The sequence below is a fragment of the Biomphalaria glabrata genome, chromosome 10 (assembly GCF_947242115.1).
Source record: "Biomphalaria glabrata chromosome 10, xgBioGlab47.1, whole genome shotgun sequence".
NCBI classification, from domain to species: domain Eukaryota; kingdom Metazoa; phylum Mollusca; class Gastropoda; family Planorbidae; genus Biomphalaria; species Biomphalaria glabrata.
The window spans coordinates 42,558,758-42,578,736 of NC_074720.1; the positions used below are offsets into that span (position 1 = coordinate 42,558,758).

The 19,979-nt window shown below is 35.8% G+C and overlaps 2 protein-coding genes across 2 annotated transcripts in view; one reads left to right on the top strand and one right to left on the bottom strand.

Annotated features, from left to right (window-relative positions):
* The window catches only part of LOC106078158 (telomere repeats-binding bouquet formation protein 1-like), a 21,438-nt gene extending 16,544 nt beyond the window's left edge, over positions 1 to 4,894 (top strand). The window contains exon 16 of the mRNA XM_056043244.1: positions 699 to 4,894. Within this exon, the coding sequence (XP_055899219.1) occupies positions 699 to 725 (27 nt within the window). The 3' untranslated portion in view covers positions 726 to 4,894. The remainder of the gene's footprint in view (positions 1 to 698) is intronic.
* Positions 3,111 to 17,219, bottom strand: LOC106078181 (cholinephosphotransferase 1-like). Its single transcript, XM_056044140.1, has 8 exons — positions 16,792 to 17,219; positions 15,617 to 15,764; positions 7,816 to 7,957; positions 6,607 to 6,691; positions 6,354 to 6,488; positions 6,098 to 6,256; positions 5,635 to 5,760; positions 3,111 to 4,893 (listed from the first exon to the last, which is right to left on the bottom strand). The coding sequence occupies exons 1-8, from the start codon at positions 17,080 to 17,082 to the stop codon at positions 4,750 to 4,752; spliced, it is 1,230 nt and encodes a 409-aa protein (XP_055900115.1). The 5' UTR covers positions 17,083 to 17,219; the 3' UTR covers positions 3,111 to 4,749.
* Between the last annotated feature and the right edge of the window lie 2,760 nt (positions 17,220 to 19,979).

Here is a 19,979-nt window from a genome sequence, read left to right on the forward strand (position 1 = left end):
ACTGAAAAAGCACGTAGACCGTAGCTTTTGAGGGAGAAACGTGGCACTACTAAAAGCGTTGAGTCCATTGAGCGCAGGGTTCTCTGGGGGACATATGGAGTAATCAGTTCGCTAAGGTACAAGGGCATCTCATTGTTATATATACACTGATGACAAAGTGTGGCGACCTTGTAATCGATTCTCGCTTTCACGGGAAGCCAATGGAGCGTGCGCAAGAGCGTAGTAGCAGAATCTTGTCTAGTTTTTTTAAGGACTATTCGAGCGGCGTTGTGATTTACTGGCCACTGTGTCTCTATCTGTACCTCTAATCCATCTGTACATGTGATTTACTGGCCACTGTGTCTCTATCTGTACCTCTAATCCATCTGTACATGTGATTTACTGGCCACTGTGTCTCTATCTGTACCTCTAATCTATCTGTACATGTGATTTACTGGCCACTGTGTCTCTATCTGTACATGTGATTTACTTGATGTTGTCTAAACATGTGATGTACTAGCTGCAGTGTCATTATATCCTGTTGGTATTGATAGAATGATTCCCCTGTTGATGATAATGGCATTGTGCTTTGTTGATAGTTTACATCATTGTTCAAATTGAATAGAAGTTAGATTATTTCATTGTTCTACTTCTGTCTCACAATTGAAAGAGACTTGTGTTCATTTCATTATCAACTTTCATGTCTATGTCTACTACAGGCTGAGCAAGGAAAACATCACAAATGAAGACCTTGATCAAGTGTTCCTTACTAATTAACATTTCCAAGTAGAGCTCATCAAGAGAGAGAGGGTTCACTGCACAAACAACTCCAGTGAAAGTGTATCTGGTGTGATTCAGCTAGAAACTTGGGTGAATGGGAGACAAGTCTGTTCCTTTTTGGTTTATCTTGAATACTTTCTGTATTTTAATGTCATGTTCGAAAGACATGTATTGTTTTAGTTTCTGTGATACTTGTTGGTAGAATAACAAATTGTAACAATGTTTATTTATAACAGTACAACCTTTGTTGGAGCTACTGATGACAGAAGTCAGTTTTACTTTGATTATTTATTGTAACTCATGAATCAAAAAAAAATTGTTGTTAATCTTTTTTTTTTGTTGTTGGAGCTGTTTGGTTGAATTATTAGCATCTAGGCAATGAAATAGTTGAATCATTAGCATCTAGGCAATGAAATATTTGAATCATTAGCATCTAGGCAAGGAATTAGTTCATTAGCATCTAGGCAATAAATTAGTTGAATCATTAGCATCTAGGCAATGAATTAGTTGAGTCATTAGCATCTAGACCATGAATTAGTTAAATCATTAGCAACTTGTATGGAAAATATTTGTCTCTTTGTGTCCAGCATGTGTCTTACATTTTGTGGATCAGAAGGAATTACTTAAATGTACTTTTTTTTTCCCTACATCTACAGACAATATGGAATCTCTACCAAATAAACTGTTCCACTTGATCTGTTGTCTTGTAAAGATGCTAAACAAATGTGTACCTTATAATGTCTGGAGGAGATTCCATAGATTTTCATTCAAAACTACCAATATGTATCCATGTGTTAAATCTAGTCATGTTAATTAGAAACTTTATTAGTCTGCTGGTTCCATTCTGTAATGGCACAAAGGAAGAAGGGGCACTTGTAAGAATTCGTCCAAGCATATGGAATGAGAAACATGCCTTTATCTTTATGTCTTGAGTATTTTAATTAGGTTTTCTATTTGTAAGTACTTGTTCAATGTATTAGGGATATATGCTACTTTACCTTTTAGTCTCAAATTTTGTGATGGTGTTAATTTAGTCAACTTCGAATATTCACTTTGTTATTAATCTCACAGCTCTATTTTGCATCTGATCTAGTTAACTGAGGAGGCATATGGTCTAACCAAGGTCAAGTAGCATTTTATTGTTCTGTTCTTGTTAGATTTCTACACATTTCTTATAATAAACCCCAACACTTAGTTTGATTTGTATAAATAATTGTATCAATACAAAGATACCATGATAATATTTCATTTATTATTACACCTAGATCTAGGTATTTTAAGTTTTTATTTGAGACAAATTTTTTTGGTCTCTTTCATAGCCAGCCTCTGCCAAGAAATGATCATGGAATACAGGGGTTCTCAACCTGGGGGTCGCGACCCCCTTGGGGGTCGATTGACTATTTGCCAGGGGTCGCTTAAGACCATCGAAAATATGGATTGCTATTGTCTACTCTTCTGTTGCTGTATGTGTGTGTAAAGGGGGGGGGGGTCGCAGTAGAGTGGGGGATTGTAAAAAGGGGTCACCGAGCTTAAAAGGTTGAGAACTGCTGATGTAATATGTTATTGATATGTATGCCTACTTACTAAGGGCTAGTGCAGGGTGTACCAATAGGTCTGTGTCCAGACTACATGATAAATAGCTAGATAGATAAATTGGAGATAAGATTGGTAAATGTAATGAGGCGGTCACAGCTTGATTTATTCAGACATTGTGTGTACACAAATAGCACAAGACCAAACCAGAAAGAACTATTTGTCATTTATTATGTTTAGAAACTACTATGACAAAAAGAAAAAATTGATAGCAAAAAATGATAAAGTATCATATGATATAAGACATGACATAAAAATCAACAAATATATATATATATATATGAACTGTATCACTGAAATTGATGATAATATAATAATAATGGTCAATACCACTGCACTACACCAACATATAGATATTTATACATACTTTAAGACATAGATGTTTTTACAAATTACAGTCTTCATAAACAGATACTGACAAAATCAGAATATACAAACGATTTGAACTTTTTGTTGTTGGGAGTACATGTTCTAGGGTTAAAATTGTTCTTAATGCTTTGAATCAGCAGCTAGAGTCGATTCTAAAGGACTCCATACAATAATGTAGTGAAACGGAAACAAAATGAAAATGCTTGATGAAGTTAACGCAATACACAAGATGTTTGCTATGTTCAACATTAATGCCAACAAAGATGTCTTCTATCAAATAAATAGTCAGTGGTAGCTATATATAGGACAGACTAGAATCAATGGCTGCTAATGACAGGACAGTTATTTTCTCTTAAGTTTCATTTCAAAGTTGGTAACATTTTTTTAAAAAATAGACTAAATGCATTCTTAAACTGGAAAACCAAAGAAAAAGCATTAAAAGGTTTAGTTTTGATTGAATATAACTTTTTAAGTACTTTTTTTTTTACTTGGTTCCTGAAAATAACATTGGGACCTTTTTTTTTTAAAACAAATTAGTTTTGTTCCATTGTAACATATACACTTAGGGACCTTCTGAAATATGAACATAAAAAATGATAGCTCTTTTTTTATATGAATAACATGCATTTGATAAATAACATTCAACAAAATAGCAAAGGCAACACACTCTCAAAGAAAAAGCTGCAGTTTGAAGGACAATGAAGATGATTTTTCTTAATAAACACTACAAACCTATTGCATTGTTTTTGCATGAACTTTTTTAAAAATTGGCTATAGCTGTTAAAATGTTCATTTTAGAGTGAAATATGAAAACCAAGTCAACTCCTGTTTTTAAAGTTGTTTTTTTATGCGTTGATTAATACATTAGAGACTAACCTTCCACCTAGTGCAATAGTTATTTGTGAGGTTTTAAAATGTAAAAGAAGACTTGGAATGTTTCTATGTCAAGTGAACTAGTAGATAGTAATAAGACAGCACAAAACAATTCTTGCATGGACTAGTAGAAAAGAAAGTGGTACTATATTCAATACTAGATGTCTGGTGACTTATTCGAAAAGCACTTCCACAATCTTAGTTTTAGGGCATCCTACGTTTTACATACTATTTTAGTTTTCTCTAAGTTTATACGTTTTACATACTATTTTAGTTTTCTCCAAGTTTATACGTTTTACATACTATTTTAGTTTTCTCTAAGGTTATTAAGATGATGTGATAGAAATGTTTAGCGTTTTCATTCATACTTTGCATTAGGAATGGATTCAATGTTCAATATTCGACCACCAATTTAAACTGAAGAGTGGTAATAAAATAACTTGGGGAAAGTACTGAGCCATATGGAAGGATTTGAATAGCAAAAGGAAGAAAGTACACAATACATTCTGCAAGACTGCATTCCCCTCCACAAGTATTTCCAAATGACATTCAACACTTGTCATTAAAACTGATGAATAAACTAAAAGAACATCTCATTTTGCCAATTCTCTTTATTTCTTACACATGTTCCAGTGGTGATGGTACAAAATACATTCAGGATGGACCCTGGTTCAAAAATGTATAAATTACCCAAAAAAAAAAGACTCAATGGAAGAAGTTTTAACCTCAAATAGTAAAACCAAAAAGATTGTAACAATGTGCACAGATGGAAATTAACACATTATTGCACAGATCTCCATTAGTCACATTTTTATTGCGCCTTTCACTTATAATGACTAAAAATGGATATATAGTACAAATCGAGCTTATGTTGCTGCTGTAAAGTTGCCAATTTAGATTACTTTCACTGAGAACTTTGAAAGCTGGAAAGAAACTGCTCCTACAGATGTATTTCTAAACTTGGCATCTTTCCCCAAGAATGTCAATGATGATGAGAAGGGAATGATCAAGTGTGTATACATTAAAAGAGTTCTTGCTCCCAGAGAAGCAGACCTCGCCTTTTCTTCTTCACAATAACCGAGGGGAGACCAAAAACACATAAAAACCCAAACAACTACCTATATTTACAAGCCAGGTATGACAGTGGTGGGCGACTTAGCTCAATGCTCCATTACTGGTTTCAATTTTTTTGTTGCTTGTTGGCCTTGAGGTAATAGTGAAACAGTAGATTTGTAGGTAATCACAAATTTCTTGACACACACTAGCTGAGTATCTTAATATATCAAACAGGACCCACAACTGTTGGAAGGAAACAAAAGAGGAAGCTCTTTCAAATAACAACATAAAGTAATACAAAAGAAATTTAAAACAAAGTGTCATTGTATCAATAAAAAAAAAAAGTGTAATTTTATCAATTTTGGATCAGTCATGTAATTAGATCTAGACTAACAACGATCAATAAATGCAAGTAATTCTCAACTTTAATTAGTTCAATACAACTTAACATCTTCATTATTGTGATAATAATGACTTTTTCTTCAAAAGAACATGGGGAGAAATTAAAGATTCATTGATGATGTAAAGGTCAGCTGTTTCTACGGCCCATGGTTTATGAGGGTGTCATGTGGCCAGCACAATGACCAAATGCTTTTACTTTTCCCTAACTAATATTCATCTGAGCTGGATGGACTCAGAGGTGCCCTAAAGATCCCAAAAGTAAAAATCCCAGTCTTTACCAGAATTCAAACCCACGACCCCCAGTCCGAAAGTCAAGTGCTTTACTGTTCAGCAACCCTGCCTCCCATAAACCAATTGGCTACCTAAACTACTTTGAATCCTGATGTATGCTAGAAAACTTTTAGATTTAACTTGAGATAAGTTATGTTTGCTGAGTGCCTGCACAGAAACATTCTCTCACATGACCAAAGCTATTGGTCCAGAGTCGCCGAGCATGTTTTAGGAGCATGGAAGAACTGCAATACAAAAACATTAATAAAAAAAAGAATCTAAATCAAAGATCCTTTCTATAATAAAACTTACCAAACAAAGCCAGAGAACAAAGTATTCATTAAACCAACAATTAAAATACTGGTTCAGGAACAAAGCACCTGGTCCTAGAAACCCAGTATCCCAAAAATCCATTTCACTTTTGGTCATGTGTGCAACCTGTAAATAAGTGAGATATGTCATTTCAATTGAATAACAAGTTAAAATTTTAAATGCAAACTTCTTTTGCCTAACCCAGTTCCAAAACATTACATGGTAAAAAGAGCTAGAATGCAGTGACTGATATACATCAGTATCATACAGACAGGAACTATGCGATGTGGCTGATTTTAGAAGTTCATCAGCTTTTAATAAATTATTTTAAATTTTAGAAGTGGCTTTACATTCTAAAAAAAAAAAAACACTTGATTTCACCTACTTTCAAAATACATTTTGGAACATCTGAGTTACTTTTAGACATATTTATATGTTTCTCTATACAGGAGGCTCAACTCACCACTAATCTGTTGGTCACTTTGGCAGCCAGCAAACCAAAGGCTAACAGGTAGAGGCATGGATTGTTTTCAAACAAATGTGAAGGTGACTTCTGCTGTATCATGCAGGCGAGCAGAATAACTGCCGTGATAGGTACAACCGGAAATATTGTGCTGGTGCCCTACAAACAGAAAAACATTAGACAGAATGGTAACACCGTCACTGAATGCATTGTTCTACGGCAGGTTATAAAAAGTATCACTCATACTCCTACTTACAGCCACCGTTGACCCATTCTTTCCAACACCTCCTTGGAGTAATATGACTTTGAAGGCAGAAATTAACTGCATGCCTGCACCTAGGAGGCTAAAGTAAATAGGTATCATCTTCAGCTGTGTGTGTAGGACTGGAATCTGTAAAAGAATAATACTTTGCATCATATTCATTGTTTCATCTATAAACAAAGACCGAAATAATGATTGTAGTCTACTACTAGCTCAGTAAAATTATTTTACAAGATATATTTTTTACCTCGTATGACCAAAACTGAGGTCCAAATAATCCAGCCAGAACATATACTAATATAATCATTAGCTGCCCTTCTGTCACATCGATTCTGAAATTAGAAAACAAAAGGCGACTTACAATAATAAATCAAGAAATTACAAGGTCTTGAATAAAAACTAGGATCTGTTCAATGCGTGCACATAAGATTAAATAACTTTTCACAAAAGCACATTAAAATCTTTTTTTTTTGTTCAGAATTTGAAACTAATAAAATAAGGCCAAGAGACAGCCTGAAGTGGAGGCAATTTGGTAACAAACAAATCTTTAAAACCACTTGCTGATGAGGGCATTAAATGACCAGTAATCTTGCCAACAATATATTTAGCCAATCGGCCAAGGCTCAAAAATGCTATGATGTACCCCCTACCATAAGAAGGTAGAAGATATTCCAAATTTTATATAAATGCATCAACTTTTACAAGTAATAGTGACACTCTAATGCATGTATATCCTCTTTTAAAGTAGGTTAAGAAGCAACTGTGACCCCATACAAGTCATGGGTCAAGGGTCAATGAACTCCTTTGTGCCAAGGTTGCTACACTACACAGGGAGGAAGTTCAAACCTAGGACATTCTGTGTCAACCACACACACTATTTTGGAGGCAAGGTGGCTGAGTAGTAAAGTGCTTGGCTTCTGAACCGATGGTTCATGGATTCGAACCCTGGTGAAGACTGGGATTTTTAATTTTGAGATCATTAGGGCAACTCTGAGTCCAACCAGCTCTAATGGGTACCTGAGATTAGTTGGGGAAATTGTGCTGGCCACATGACTAAATCATTAACCACAGAAACAGATGACCTTAACATCACATCTTCCCTATAGGTAATAAGGTCTAAAAGGGAAAACTTAACACGCTGTCACTAGCCACATGATTCCTAGGAGTACCTAATGCTAAGTTAATATTGCAAATGACACAGCAAACGTGTTACATTTATAGTTGAAAAATAAAAAAGTTTTAACACAGTGTGTAATATTTATTAGAGGAAGTTGAAGTAAAGCTCTAATATTTTATATAAAGGTAAACAGAACATAAACATTCCACGTTTTTTCTTTCAAGTTCAAATGAAGTTTACTGCCTGACTATGCTAAACTTCAGTTCACGTCCTAAGTTTAAAGATGAAGCTACTCTATAATTCTCAGAGTTTAGTTTGTTAATACTAAACTAAACCTACTTTCCAAACTTGAGAGTTCCACAGACATAGGTCTGCCAATGTGCACAGTAAAATAAAGCATAAGCAGCTAAGTTTTCAAACAAGACCCAGCCAGGAGTGTAGCCAAGCTGAAGGGTTATACTAGCCCCCAACATAACAGTGCCTGCGAAATAGAACATTAGAGGATCAGGTTATGTGGGACATCAAGCCGCTAGACAATACTGAGCCTGCTAAACACAGGACAAGATTGAATATATCAATAAGTGGCTCATTTGCTTCATACTACAGTATCCAAGATGACTATGTTATAGTTTTCTGTTAGTAATACTTCAATTAATTTTTTTTTTAAAAGATTAATAAACAATTTAGACCAGTCATTGGGACAACAAAACTGAAGGTACCTTTGGTTAAAAAATGTACTTGTCATCTAAAATATTAGAAGGTTGAAGAGAATGAGCCATTAGTACCAAATAAAATTTCTAACAACTAGCCCCCCCCCCCCCCCCCATTCCTTTTACCTGAACAGAATTTTAAAAAAAAAAAAAAGTTTTAATAGTTAATAAAAAGTATAATCACTAGTACGTATTTTACATGCTTTAATTTAAAAAAAAAAAAAAATATTATATAGTAAACAAAATCTTAGTTTCTGAGTTAATTGTTGAAAATGAAATAGATTTTATGCTAAGGTAGCTGAGATAAAAGCATGCATTTGAAGCTAGTGTTAATACAGGCCAGGGATAAACATTTCAAAGCTAAATTTTATATGTTTCTTTTCAGTTAAACTGGCTTTTGATGTCCTGAAAGCTTCCACCATAGAGACATCCAAATGCTTCAGATTATCATTTTGCTAGAATTAGGTGTTAATTGCCTATAATGTTAAGTTAGTCAGCAGGACTACAATAATTTCATTTACAATGTGTTTTGAATTCTGAAAATCAAATTGCTTTGTACTCCTCAAGAGTCAATCACCATCGACGTCTGAAGCCCAGCATTCACTTAACTATTGTATTAGTGTCTAAAGCAGTCTGATGCTTATAAAAATAGCATATTATTGTAGTAAGACCTGCATCCAATAAGAGGTGAATGTGAAACTCTATTCCAATAAAATGATTGTATCATAAATCTACTTGATATTGTTTTGTTATATTTCTAATCATTGATCAAAAAAATGAGCTAGAGAATAATTTTCTTCAGTTGATGTCCACAGGAAAAGCTTGGCAAAGAATGATTTATATTATATCAATTCTAATGTCTGCTATATAAAAAAAGTTCCTTATCTCGTCTGGCTGTCATGCCAGCACCAATCACATACGAAGTCTTAACTTTAAAAGCAATGTTTGTAAAATGTTTTACATGTTTCGGATGTTCCTTCAGAGTTGAAGATAATTACTTCCTAGTCCAAACCTCCCGCAGGACGACGGGGGATGGGAGCAGGCAGGGTTTGAACCTGGGACCATCGATAAATCTGAACGACAGTCCCGCGTGCAAACCGCACGACCAGGCAGCCATCCAAATATAAATATTCACTATCCGAGCTCCCTTGATTACCATATATGTCTATGGTTCCATAGTTTTGACCACCAGCTGATGTAGAGTATAGAATGTAGATCAATATAAAAAGTACCATTGATGTTATGACAGCAATGGTACTGCTTTAATATTTCTGTACTACAAAATCATTTATAGTATATTAGTATAAGAACAATGCTTCTAACTTGTCTTGAGGAAAGTCAGTCCATCAAATTTTGAGACAATTAAAAGCCAGACAAAAAGGTTGACCTGCTCTTCCAGCTGTTTGTTTGGCTCTTAAAATATAGTAGGTAGATGTTCTTTATCTTCTACTCTCTAGATAATTGTTCTAGTAGGTAGATGTTCTTTATCTTCTACTCTCTAGATAATTGTTCTAGTAGGTAGATGTTCTTTATCTTCTACTCTCTAGATAATTGTTCTAGTAGGTAGATGTTCTTTATCTTCTACTCTCTAGATAATTGTTCTAGTAGGTAGATGTTCTTTATCTTCTACTCTCTAGATAATTGTTTTAGTAGGTAGATGTTCTTTATCTTCTACTCTCTAGATAATTGTTCTAGTAGGTAGATGTTCTTTATCTTCTACACTCTACCCATTGTTCTAGTAGGTAGATGTTCTTTATCTTCTACACTCTACCCATTGTTCTAGTAGGTAGATGTTCTTTATCTTCTACACTCTACCCAGGGTTAGGGTTCTAGTAGGTAGATGTTCTTTATCTTCTACACTCTACCCAGGGTTAGGGTTCTAGTAGGTAGATGTTTTTTATCTTCTACTCTCTAGTCATTGTTCTAGTAGGTAGATGTTCTTTATCTTCTACTCTCTAGCCATTGTTCTAGTAGGTAGATGTTCTTTATCTTCTACTCTCTAGTCATTGTTCTAGTAGGTAGATGTTCTTTATCTTCTACTCTCTAGCCATTGTTATAGTAGCTAGATGTTCTTTATCTTCTACTCTCTAGCCATTGTTCTTGTAGGTAGATGTTCTTTATCTTCTACTCTCTAGTCATTGTTCTAGTAGGTAGATGTTCTTTATCTTCTACTCTCTAGCCATTGTTATAGTAGCTAGATGTTCTTTATCTTCTACTCTCTAGCCATTTTTCTAGTAGCTAGATGTTCTTTATCTTCTACTCTCTAGCCATTGTTCTAGTAGGTAGATGTTCTTTATCTTCTCTCTAGCCATTGTTCTAGTAGGTAGATGTTCTTTATCTTCTACTCTCTAGACATTGTTCTAGTAGGTAGATGTTCTTTATCTTCTAATCTCTAGCCATTGTTCTAGTAGGTAGATGTTCTTTATCTTCTAATCTCTAGACATTGTTCTAGTAGGTAGATGTTCTTTATCTTCTAATCTCTAGCCATTGTTCTAGTAGGTAGATGTTCTTTATCTTCTAATCTCTAGCCATTGTTCTAGTTGGTAGATGTTCTTTATCTTCTACTCTCTAGACATTGTTCTAGTAGGTAGATGTTCTTTATCTTCTAATCTCTAGCCATTGTTCTAGTTGGTAGATGTTCTTTATCTTCTACTCTCTAGACATTGTTCTAGTAGGTAGATGTTCTTTATCGTCTACTCTCTAGCCATTGTTCTAGTTGGTAGATGTTCTTTATCTTCTACTCTCTAGCCATTGTTCTAGTAGGTAGATGTTCTTTATCTTCTACTCTCTAGCCATTGTTCTAGTAGGTAGATGTTCTTTATCTTCTCTCTAGCCATTGTTCTAGTAGGTAGATGTTATTTATCTTCTACTCTCTAGACATTGTTCTAGTAGGTAGATGTTCTTTATCTTCTACTCTCTAGACATTGTTCTAGTAGGTAGATGTTCTTAACTTCTCTCTAGCCATTGTTCTAGTTGGTAGATGTTCTTTATCTTCTACTCTCTAGACATTGTTCTAGTAGGTAGATGTTCTTTATTTTCTACTCTCTAGACATTGTTCTAGTAGGTAGATGTTCTCTATCTTCTACTCTCTAGCCATTGTTTTAGTAGGTAGATGTTCTTTATTTTCTACTCTCTAGCCATTGTTCTAGTAGGTAGATGTTCTCTATCTTCTACTCTCTAGCCATTGTTTTAGTAGGTAGATGTTCTTTATCTTCTACTCTCTAGATAATTGTTTTAGTAGGTAGATGTTCTTTATCTTCTACTCTCTAGATAATCGTCTAGTAGGTAGATGTTCTTTATCTTCTACTCTCTAGCCATTGTTCTAGTAGATAGATGTTCTTTATTTTCTACTCTCTAGCCATTGTTCTTGTAGGTAGATGTTCTTTATTTTCTACTCTCTAGACATTGTTCTAGTAGGTAGATGTTCTTTATTTTCCACTCTCTAGCCATTGTTTTTCTTCTTCTTCTTCATCGTTCTCATTGTTATGTTGGAGTGTTCATATGACTAGACCAATACATGAGATGAACTGCGCAGTGGTTTCCAAATCAGGGAGCTCTCCATATAGTTTTCTTTCTATTGGGGTGATTTGGGGCCAATGTCTTATACGGGCCTCTTGGTAGAGAGAACAGTTTTGGAGGACGTGGTCGGCATTTTCTGGTGATACTCCACATGGGCAGATTTCACTAGTTCCAATTTTGAGCTTCCGGAACATGTGTTGTCGCATTCTGTTGTGTCCGGTCCTGAGTCGAAAGATTAGACGTTGGTCTTGTCGGGATAGCTTATAGTAAGCATCATCTTTCTTGTGATTTGGATGGGAGCTCGTCCATTTCTCATTTATTTTTTCTACAATTAATTTCTTCATTTCTTCTGGATAGAGTGCAGAGTTTACTTGTGAGTTTGTTCTCCCACTCTTGGCGAGTGTGTCAGCCTTCTCATTTCCTGCTAGTTGTATGTGAGCTGGTATCCATTGAATAACAGTTTTTTTGCTGTTGTGGTTGAGCTTCGAGAGTGCTGTTCTGAGGTTTTTAATATAAGGGGAATCAGAGTTTTGCAGGCTTTGGAGGGTTGTTTTTGCGTCTGTTAGAAAGACAATCTGACTGTGAGGGGAACTTGGATGATTTGCTAGCATGGTAGCAGCTAGTGCTAGTGCTTCCCTTTCTGCTCTGTGACTGTCAGAGAGCTCTCCAGTTGCAAAGGATTTTTCTAGTTTTTCTCCATCTGGCCATTCGATAAGTATTCCAGCTCCTCCATTTGTGGTGTCTTTATGGGATGAGCCATCCGTGTAAACTCTGATCCACTGATTGCTAGGGTAATTGGTATGTAGAAAACAGTTCACTATTTCCTTGAGCTCTGTTGGTCTGTAATCAGATTTTCTTTTTATGTTTTCAATATGGTCCCTTATAGTAGGAAGAGGGCTTTCGTCCCAGGGTGGAGATTCATTATAGTGTATCGAGGATTCCAGAGTAATTTTTTCAAGTTGGTGTTTCTTTTTTAGGTTTAGGGATTCCTGTATAAAATTGGTCCTTTTGAGACGGTTTTTTGTGCCAGTTTTGTGGATTTTTGTTCTGAGTGGGTGCCTCTCCAAGGTTTCCAATTTAGTGAATTGGGAAAGGATTTTTATTTCTCTTCTTTCATCCAGAGAGATCAGGGCAGCGGTTTCCTCCATAGCTCTTATGGGTGTTGTTTTGATTGCTCCTGTCATTATCCTTAGACCAATATTTTGAACCTTGTCTATTTTTCTTAGGTTGGTTTGGGCTGCTGAGCCCCATGCTGTGGCACCATATTCTAGTACAGGTCTTACATAACTGGTATAGGTCTTTTTCAGGATGTTGTGATTAGCTCCCCAATCTGTGCCAGCTAATTTTTTCAAGAGGGATAGTCTCTGGATGCCTTTACTCTGTGTTTTATCAATTTGGTTTTTCCAGGTTAGTCTCGGGTCATAGGTGACTCCAAGATAAGTAGGGCTGTCATTTTTTTCTAAAGCTTCCTTATCTAATGTTAATTTTATTGTTTGTTGTTTTGTTGACAGTGAGAATATGGTATATGTTGTCTTTTTTGTGTTAATGGACATGCCCCAGTCTTTGGACCAATTATTGAGTTTATCAAGAGCATCTTGTAATCGAAATTTCGATGTTCCTACATACTCTTCTGTGCTAATTAAGGCAAGGTCATCTGCATACATGCTGCTCTTAACTTTTTTGGGTAGGTTTTGATTTAGATCGTTTATGAATATTAGGAAAAGTGTTGGGGATAGGACTCCTCCTTGGGGGACACCATTTTTTATACCCACTGTGTGGCTTCTTTGTCCTTGCATGCAAACTAAGGCTTTTCTATTATTTAGGTATTCCTTTATCCAGTTGTACATTCTGTGGGATATGTGATGCTGGATTAGCTTGAGCAAGAGACCTTGTTCCCAGACTTTGTCAAATGCTTTTTCTAAGTCAACCCACACAATTGTTGTTGGTTTCTTTTCTTGAAAGCCGTCTTCTATTTCTTGTGTGATGAAGGCAATTTGATCTTCTGTTGATCTGCCTTTTCTAAAGCCAGCCTGGGCTTCAGTGAGTAGGTTATTTGACTCAAGGATCCATGTCAGCCTTCTATTTATCACTCTTTCCATCAGTTTGCAAGTGCAGCTAGTGAGGCTGATGGGGCGGTAGCTATCCAGTTTATTTCTTGGCTTGCCGTGCTTTAGTATAGGGATCATAATGGCTTTTTTCCAGATGTTTGGAATTCTGCCAGATTTCCAGCTAGCATTGAATAATTGTAGCAGTTTTCTTTTGGCTTGAGGACCCAAGTGAAGAAGCATGTCATTTGATATTTTGTCTGGGCCCGGGGCTTGTTTTGGTTTGAGGACTTTTAGGGATTCATCTAGTTCCTTCATTTTAAGATTAGTGGTCATTCCCAAGGAGTAAGCTGGATTGTTTTCTTTAAATTTATCTTGGATTTCTGAGTTTACATCTTTATTTCTACTTTCATTAATTTGTATTTGTCCTACGCTTTGGAAAAACTTAATGAATTCATTTGCTGCTTCTTGGCCTTTCAGGGGTTTGTTGTCCTTTTCTATTACTATAGGAGTTGTTCTGTTTTCTTCCTGGTTGAGACATTTGGCTATACGCCAGAGTTTGTGGCCATCTCTATCTACGTTTAGTTGTTCTGTTTTTTCATGCCAACTTTTCCTCATGGCGGAAAGGTAATTTTTCCTGAAAACTGCGTTAGCTGCTTTTAGATTTATGTTATTTTCTATACAAGGGTTATTTTCTACTGTGTTTCTGGCTTCAATAGTGGCATTGTGGAGTTGTTGAAGGTGATCAGACCAGTTGGGGATATAATCTTTTCTTGCTCCTCTAGGAATTGATTCCTTAGCTGCCAGGAGTATTGCTTTGGAGAAAGCTGAGAATGACTTATTAACCTGATTTGATTTGCAGTTTATTGAAGTTATATATAGGTCTGTGAGCTTTGAGAATAGGTGCCAGTTGGCTTTTTTGTAGTTCCATCTGGGGATGGTGGAGTTTTCTGATATTTTGAAGGAGGTATCGATACTGATCAATATGGGTCTGTGGTCACTGGTGGCTAGCTGGTCTGCAACTTCTCTAGTGCACTTTTTGGATAAGTTGTCTGTTGCAAAGGCTAGATCTGGAGTGGTTGATGTTAGCCAGGCTCTTGAAAAAAAGGTTGGTTTGTCCTCAGGTTTATTTAGCAAGATAAGTCTGTTCTCTGCTTGCCATTCTTCAATTTCTTCTCCCCTGGCATTTAGGTCTGGGTATCCCCAGCTCTGAGAGTGACTATTCATATCTCCTAAGATTAGACAGTCTTCTTGGTCAGGTATTTGTATGTGGTCAATCTCTATTTCCTTGTCTGGTGGGAAGTAGCAGTTAAATAGATTAATATTTCCATCTGGGAGAATTAGCTTAGTTCCCATTATTTCTGATTCTGAGGAGTTGGGCATAGTTATGTCTGTGGTAGGGATGTCATTTTTAATGAGGGTGAGGATTCCTCCTTTGGGTCTGATTTCTCTATCTTGTCTGATGCAGGTGTAGCCTCTAATGGAGAAACGAAGATTACTGTTCAAATGAGTTTCTTGGATGCAAGCTACATCAATTTCTTTCTCATGCAGAAATATTTTTAGAGCTTCTTTTTTCTTTTGGATGCCCTCTGTTTTAATTTTGTTTTTATAATTTTCAGACATTCCTTTAGGGTTCAAACTCTGGAGCATTGTGATGACAGCATGAAGTGCATACATTATGGGAGTTATCCAGATAAGCCAGTTATTTAAAGTATTTGAGATCATTATATTCACTAAACTTTAATTTTTTCTAACCATAAGTGAAATTGGTAAAATACACTTTAGAAAGCGGGTGTTTGTGAATGCAATAAAAATAAAATGTTACAAAATATAAATAATTCAACCATAAGAACAACAAAAATTCACCAGTTGAAATAGAATCACAGCCATGATCAAAGAGTTCCCCTAAGGGAGTACTCGATTTTGTTCTGCGTGCTTGCTTTCCATCGATGGCATCCAGCGTTTGATAGATGAATAATCCCAACCCACTCAAGAAATAAGCCCATCGAGGTGCCTAGAACAAGAAAAACTTATGATGTCAAATAAAATAATTGATGCAGATGAAATTGAAAACTACATATAAGAAATAGCCATAATCTTAACAAAAACTCAACATATAAAATGTATCAAACAAAAACACTAGACTGTCATGTACCCTAGACATTGACAAGAGCATGAACTCCATTTAAACAAGAGAATACTACTCTAGCATTAAGTTTCTAGTCTCACACTATTATTTCTCTCATCGCAATATTTCTTACATTGAAAACAAAAATGCCAAAGCCCAAAAATAAATTATTCACAGATTGTATTAGACATGCCAGCTATCTTTTGTTTTTAAAAATATATCAGCTATTGTGCTCTAATTATGATGCAACACACTCACATCATCAAACTAAGACTAAAACTCCTTTATTGATCTTTATATTGATCTTTATATTGTGATTGCAAGGATGATTTTTTTCATTACAAACAACAACAACGTGCCTCAAATGAGAACAGACACAACAAATAGAGAAACTCATTGAGTGACTACATACAGATTTAAACCAAAAAAAAAAGCAATAGGTCTAGACCTATTTTGTTTATGTTTTTAAAAATGTAAGTTATATTATATATATATGGCATTTAAATTCCAAATACAGATTATTGAAAATAGTGTACAGCACGTCAACTTAATGATTAGTGATAAGTCTAAGTCTGTGTTCTTAGTAATCTAAGTGAGGTAGGGTTAGACATAGACTTTAGAGTCTACAAACAAATGAAAATTACATCATAAATATAGGATAGGCCCCTGATAACAGACAAATTGCATAAATATATTATAAAGTGTAGACTGTAGGCTGCTATGGCTAAATATTAATAATAATCTAATAATAAATATTACATAGATCTATACTTATACTATATTTACATTATATAATATACTATAATATTGTAACTAGTAACTTTAACTTATAAATGTATGATTATGATATAATTTATGATATTAATATTATACTAATTATAATGATAACTAATTTAATTAAAAGTTAAATTACCTCCTGCTTACAATCAGGACTGTAGAAAGCAAGAATCAATGTTGTGACAACGTTAATAATTAAGCCCACTATAGTGATCGCATTGGGAGCCCACCAAAGAGGTAACTGTTCTACTATCCACTTCCAAAATACTTGCATCGGTGGTTCTATTATTGATTGTCCTTCTGCGCTATACTTGTGCTCCATCAGTCGCTTTAGTTGTGCTTGTGAGAGAATCTGTTGGTTTCTAATATATTTATCATAAAATCCATCCTTTCGAGGAACAACAGACGGAAACGATGGAGCCGCCATTTCAATATTATTTACTTTTAATTAATTATCAAAAGCCTGCTCGACGCAGAAAGGAAATCAGCTGATTACTTTACGCCAGTGTCATCAATTTGTTTCTGTTTTCACTTTTCACGTCACCCACTCAATTAGCTGCCCTATCGGATGTGACCTTATGAACTGGCTATAATTACAGAGTCTTTTATCCCAATCGTTGTTTTTTTTTTTTTTTTTCAACATGTCCGTTTTTTTATGTATATAGCTCTGAATTAAGTAGATCTATGATTCTATATAGATCTAAATAGAACTAAGCATCGAGACATCTACGTAAGAAAAAAAAACTATCAGTTCCTTGAAATCTGAGGAGAAAATTAAATGAAAAAAGAGAAGGCCAAGAAGAATACATCGTTCGCCGTCTGAGAATAGCCATGCCACCAAGCTTACGTAAATACATGTTAAATCTGATTCACAAGTCTCACTTAGGAATAGTCAAGTGTAAGCAGAGAGCCAGAGAAGACATGTATTGGCCAGGCATGGATGCAGACATTGAAGTGACAGTTAGGGATTATAGCAGGTGTGCTGAACATCAGAATCAAAATGTGTCAGAACCGCTAATGCCTACCAAGACACCAGACCTTTCATACATCATGGTTGGGTGTGATCTGTTTAACTTTGAGGGGCAAAAGTATGTGCTTCTAGTTGACTACTTCTCAAAGTTTATTAATGTCAAAGTTCAAATGGCGAGGCTGAAAGAGCTATTCAGACAGTGAAGAAACTGTGGAAGAAAAGCGAAGACAAATTTCTGTCTCTATTAGACTACAGAACTACTCCACTGACTAGACTACAGAACTACTCCACTGACTAGACTACAGAACTACTCCACTGACTAGACTACAGAACTACTCCACTGACTAGATTACAGAACTACTCCACTGACTAGACTACAGAACTACTCCACTGACTAGATTACAGAACTACTCCACTGACTAGACTACAGAACTACTCCACTGACTAGACTACAGAACTACTCCACTGACTAGACTACAGAACTACTCCACTGACTAGATTACAGAACTACTCCACTGACTAGACTACAGAACTACTCCACTGACTAGATTACAGAACTACTCCACTGACTAGACTACAGAACTACTCCACTGACTAGACTACAGAACTACTCCACTGACTAGACTACAGAACTACTCCACTGACTAGACTACAGAACTACTCCACTGACTAGATTACAGAACTACTCCACTGAGTAATATTAATTTGTCGCCAGCTCAACTACTCATGGGACGCCGACCCAGAAATGTGTTACCTTCGAGAGAAGAAATACTCACACCTAAGACACCAGATCTCAAGGTGGTGAAGAAACACTTTGATTCCGAGATACAGTCTCAGAAACATTATTATGACAAGAGGAAATGGGTTAGGAGTCACAATCCACAACAAGACGGAACGGCAGTCAGAATGCAACTTAGTTCTAAGTGGAAACCAGGAACAGTAGTTGTGAAGCATTCTAAGCCTAGATCATATGATGTCAAAAGTGGAAATAAGGTCTAAAGAAGAAACAGAAAATACATCAGAAAGTCTTCTGAGAAAGCAAACAGATTTGACAATAATTATGACTTTCCAGATGATATCTCAGAAAAACCAGAACCACTAGATCTAGTGAGTCCAAGATCAGGCCTACATTCTACACTAGATGTTGAGCCGCTACTACACACTGCTTCTTCTAACACACTAGACCACATGAACCTTACGTAACACGCTCAGGCAGAATAGTTAACAAAACCAAGAGACTTGATTTGGGATTAACTGAATTGGCTTTTTAAGTTGACTAGTTTGTTATTCTGATAGATAGAATTAAAGAAGAGAGATGTAACATATTGGTATTATATGTACATTTGCACACTAGCGCGTCAGTGCAACACCGCTTGTGTTTACGTAATTAATGGAGTTCCTAATATGTCTTCCCTCTTAAACACTAGTTTGTTATTTGTGTTACACGAATATTCTACATACTGTTGCCAAAATTGACTCATAGACGGATTGTTCAGTTTATTGTTTTGGGTGTTACTTCAAATAGCCAAACCTTCCACAGTACAGCCGAAGTGGGGGGGGGGGGATATAGGCGATTGCAATCTAGATGTTTTTTTTTTCTTTTGCTAATTGAAATATGTAATCAAGTTGTGCGCCGAATCGTATGGTCATGCCCGGGCCGATTTCGACACCCAGTCCGGCCCTGGTCGGAGTCCATCTGTCCTCGCTCAACTTTCTTCCCAGCAAATAAAAAAGTTTGAACTTTTATGAGGTTTGGGTACTGATGGTTTGTTTAGTATGAGTTGATTGCAATCTAGCTAAATGTGTTTATTTACGATTGGTGAATGAGGCCCATTGTCAGCCTATCAGTTTCAGATCTGTCGGGGCACTTGACACATAAATCTGGTCGATTTTACATAGGCGTATATTTTATTTTTCATGAGCATCTCTCTTTTGTGAAATATCCTATAATAGCCCTTGACCCGCCTGTTGGAAGTCACACCGTTCTCCAGTTTTGTGAAAGACGCGTTCAGCTGACGATCATTGGGTAAAGCTTTACAGGTTGGAAGAGGTTAAGGTGTACCCTTTCCGCCTTACAAAAAGAAGAGTTGCAGTTTCGTTGGGAAAGTGCAAACACATTCGAAATCAGTTTTTCCTTTTCCCACAACCATGAGAAGTCATTCAGTTGAGGAACATGATTCAATTCTTTGTCATAGAAATTTCCGAATTGAAGAATTCCCTGGTGCACTTCACAGTGAAAGGGAAAGTCTGATCGGATTCTACTTGTCATAAAATTCTTGAAATGTTTGGGGCTCAATGCATATTTTTTTTATTAATTAATTAATTTTTTTTACATATCGATTTGTGTACACTGT

Bases quoted from the DNA above. Each gene is read 5' to 3' on its own strand.
- LOC106078181 (XM_056044140.1), bottom strand. From the start codon at position 17,082: ATGGCGGCTCCATCGTTTCCGTCTGTTGTTCCTCGAAAGGATGGATTT. The intron at 7,958-15,616 runs GTGAATTTTTGT...TCTATTTCGCAG, and splicing joins CTGTGATTCTATTTCAACTG to GCACTGTTATGTTGGGGGCT. The intron at 6,692-7,815 runs GTAGGTTTAGTT...TTCTAATTTCAG, and splicing joins GGAACTCTCAAGTTTGGAAA to AATCGATGTGACAGAAGGGC.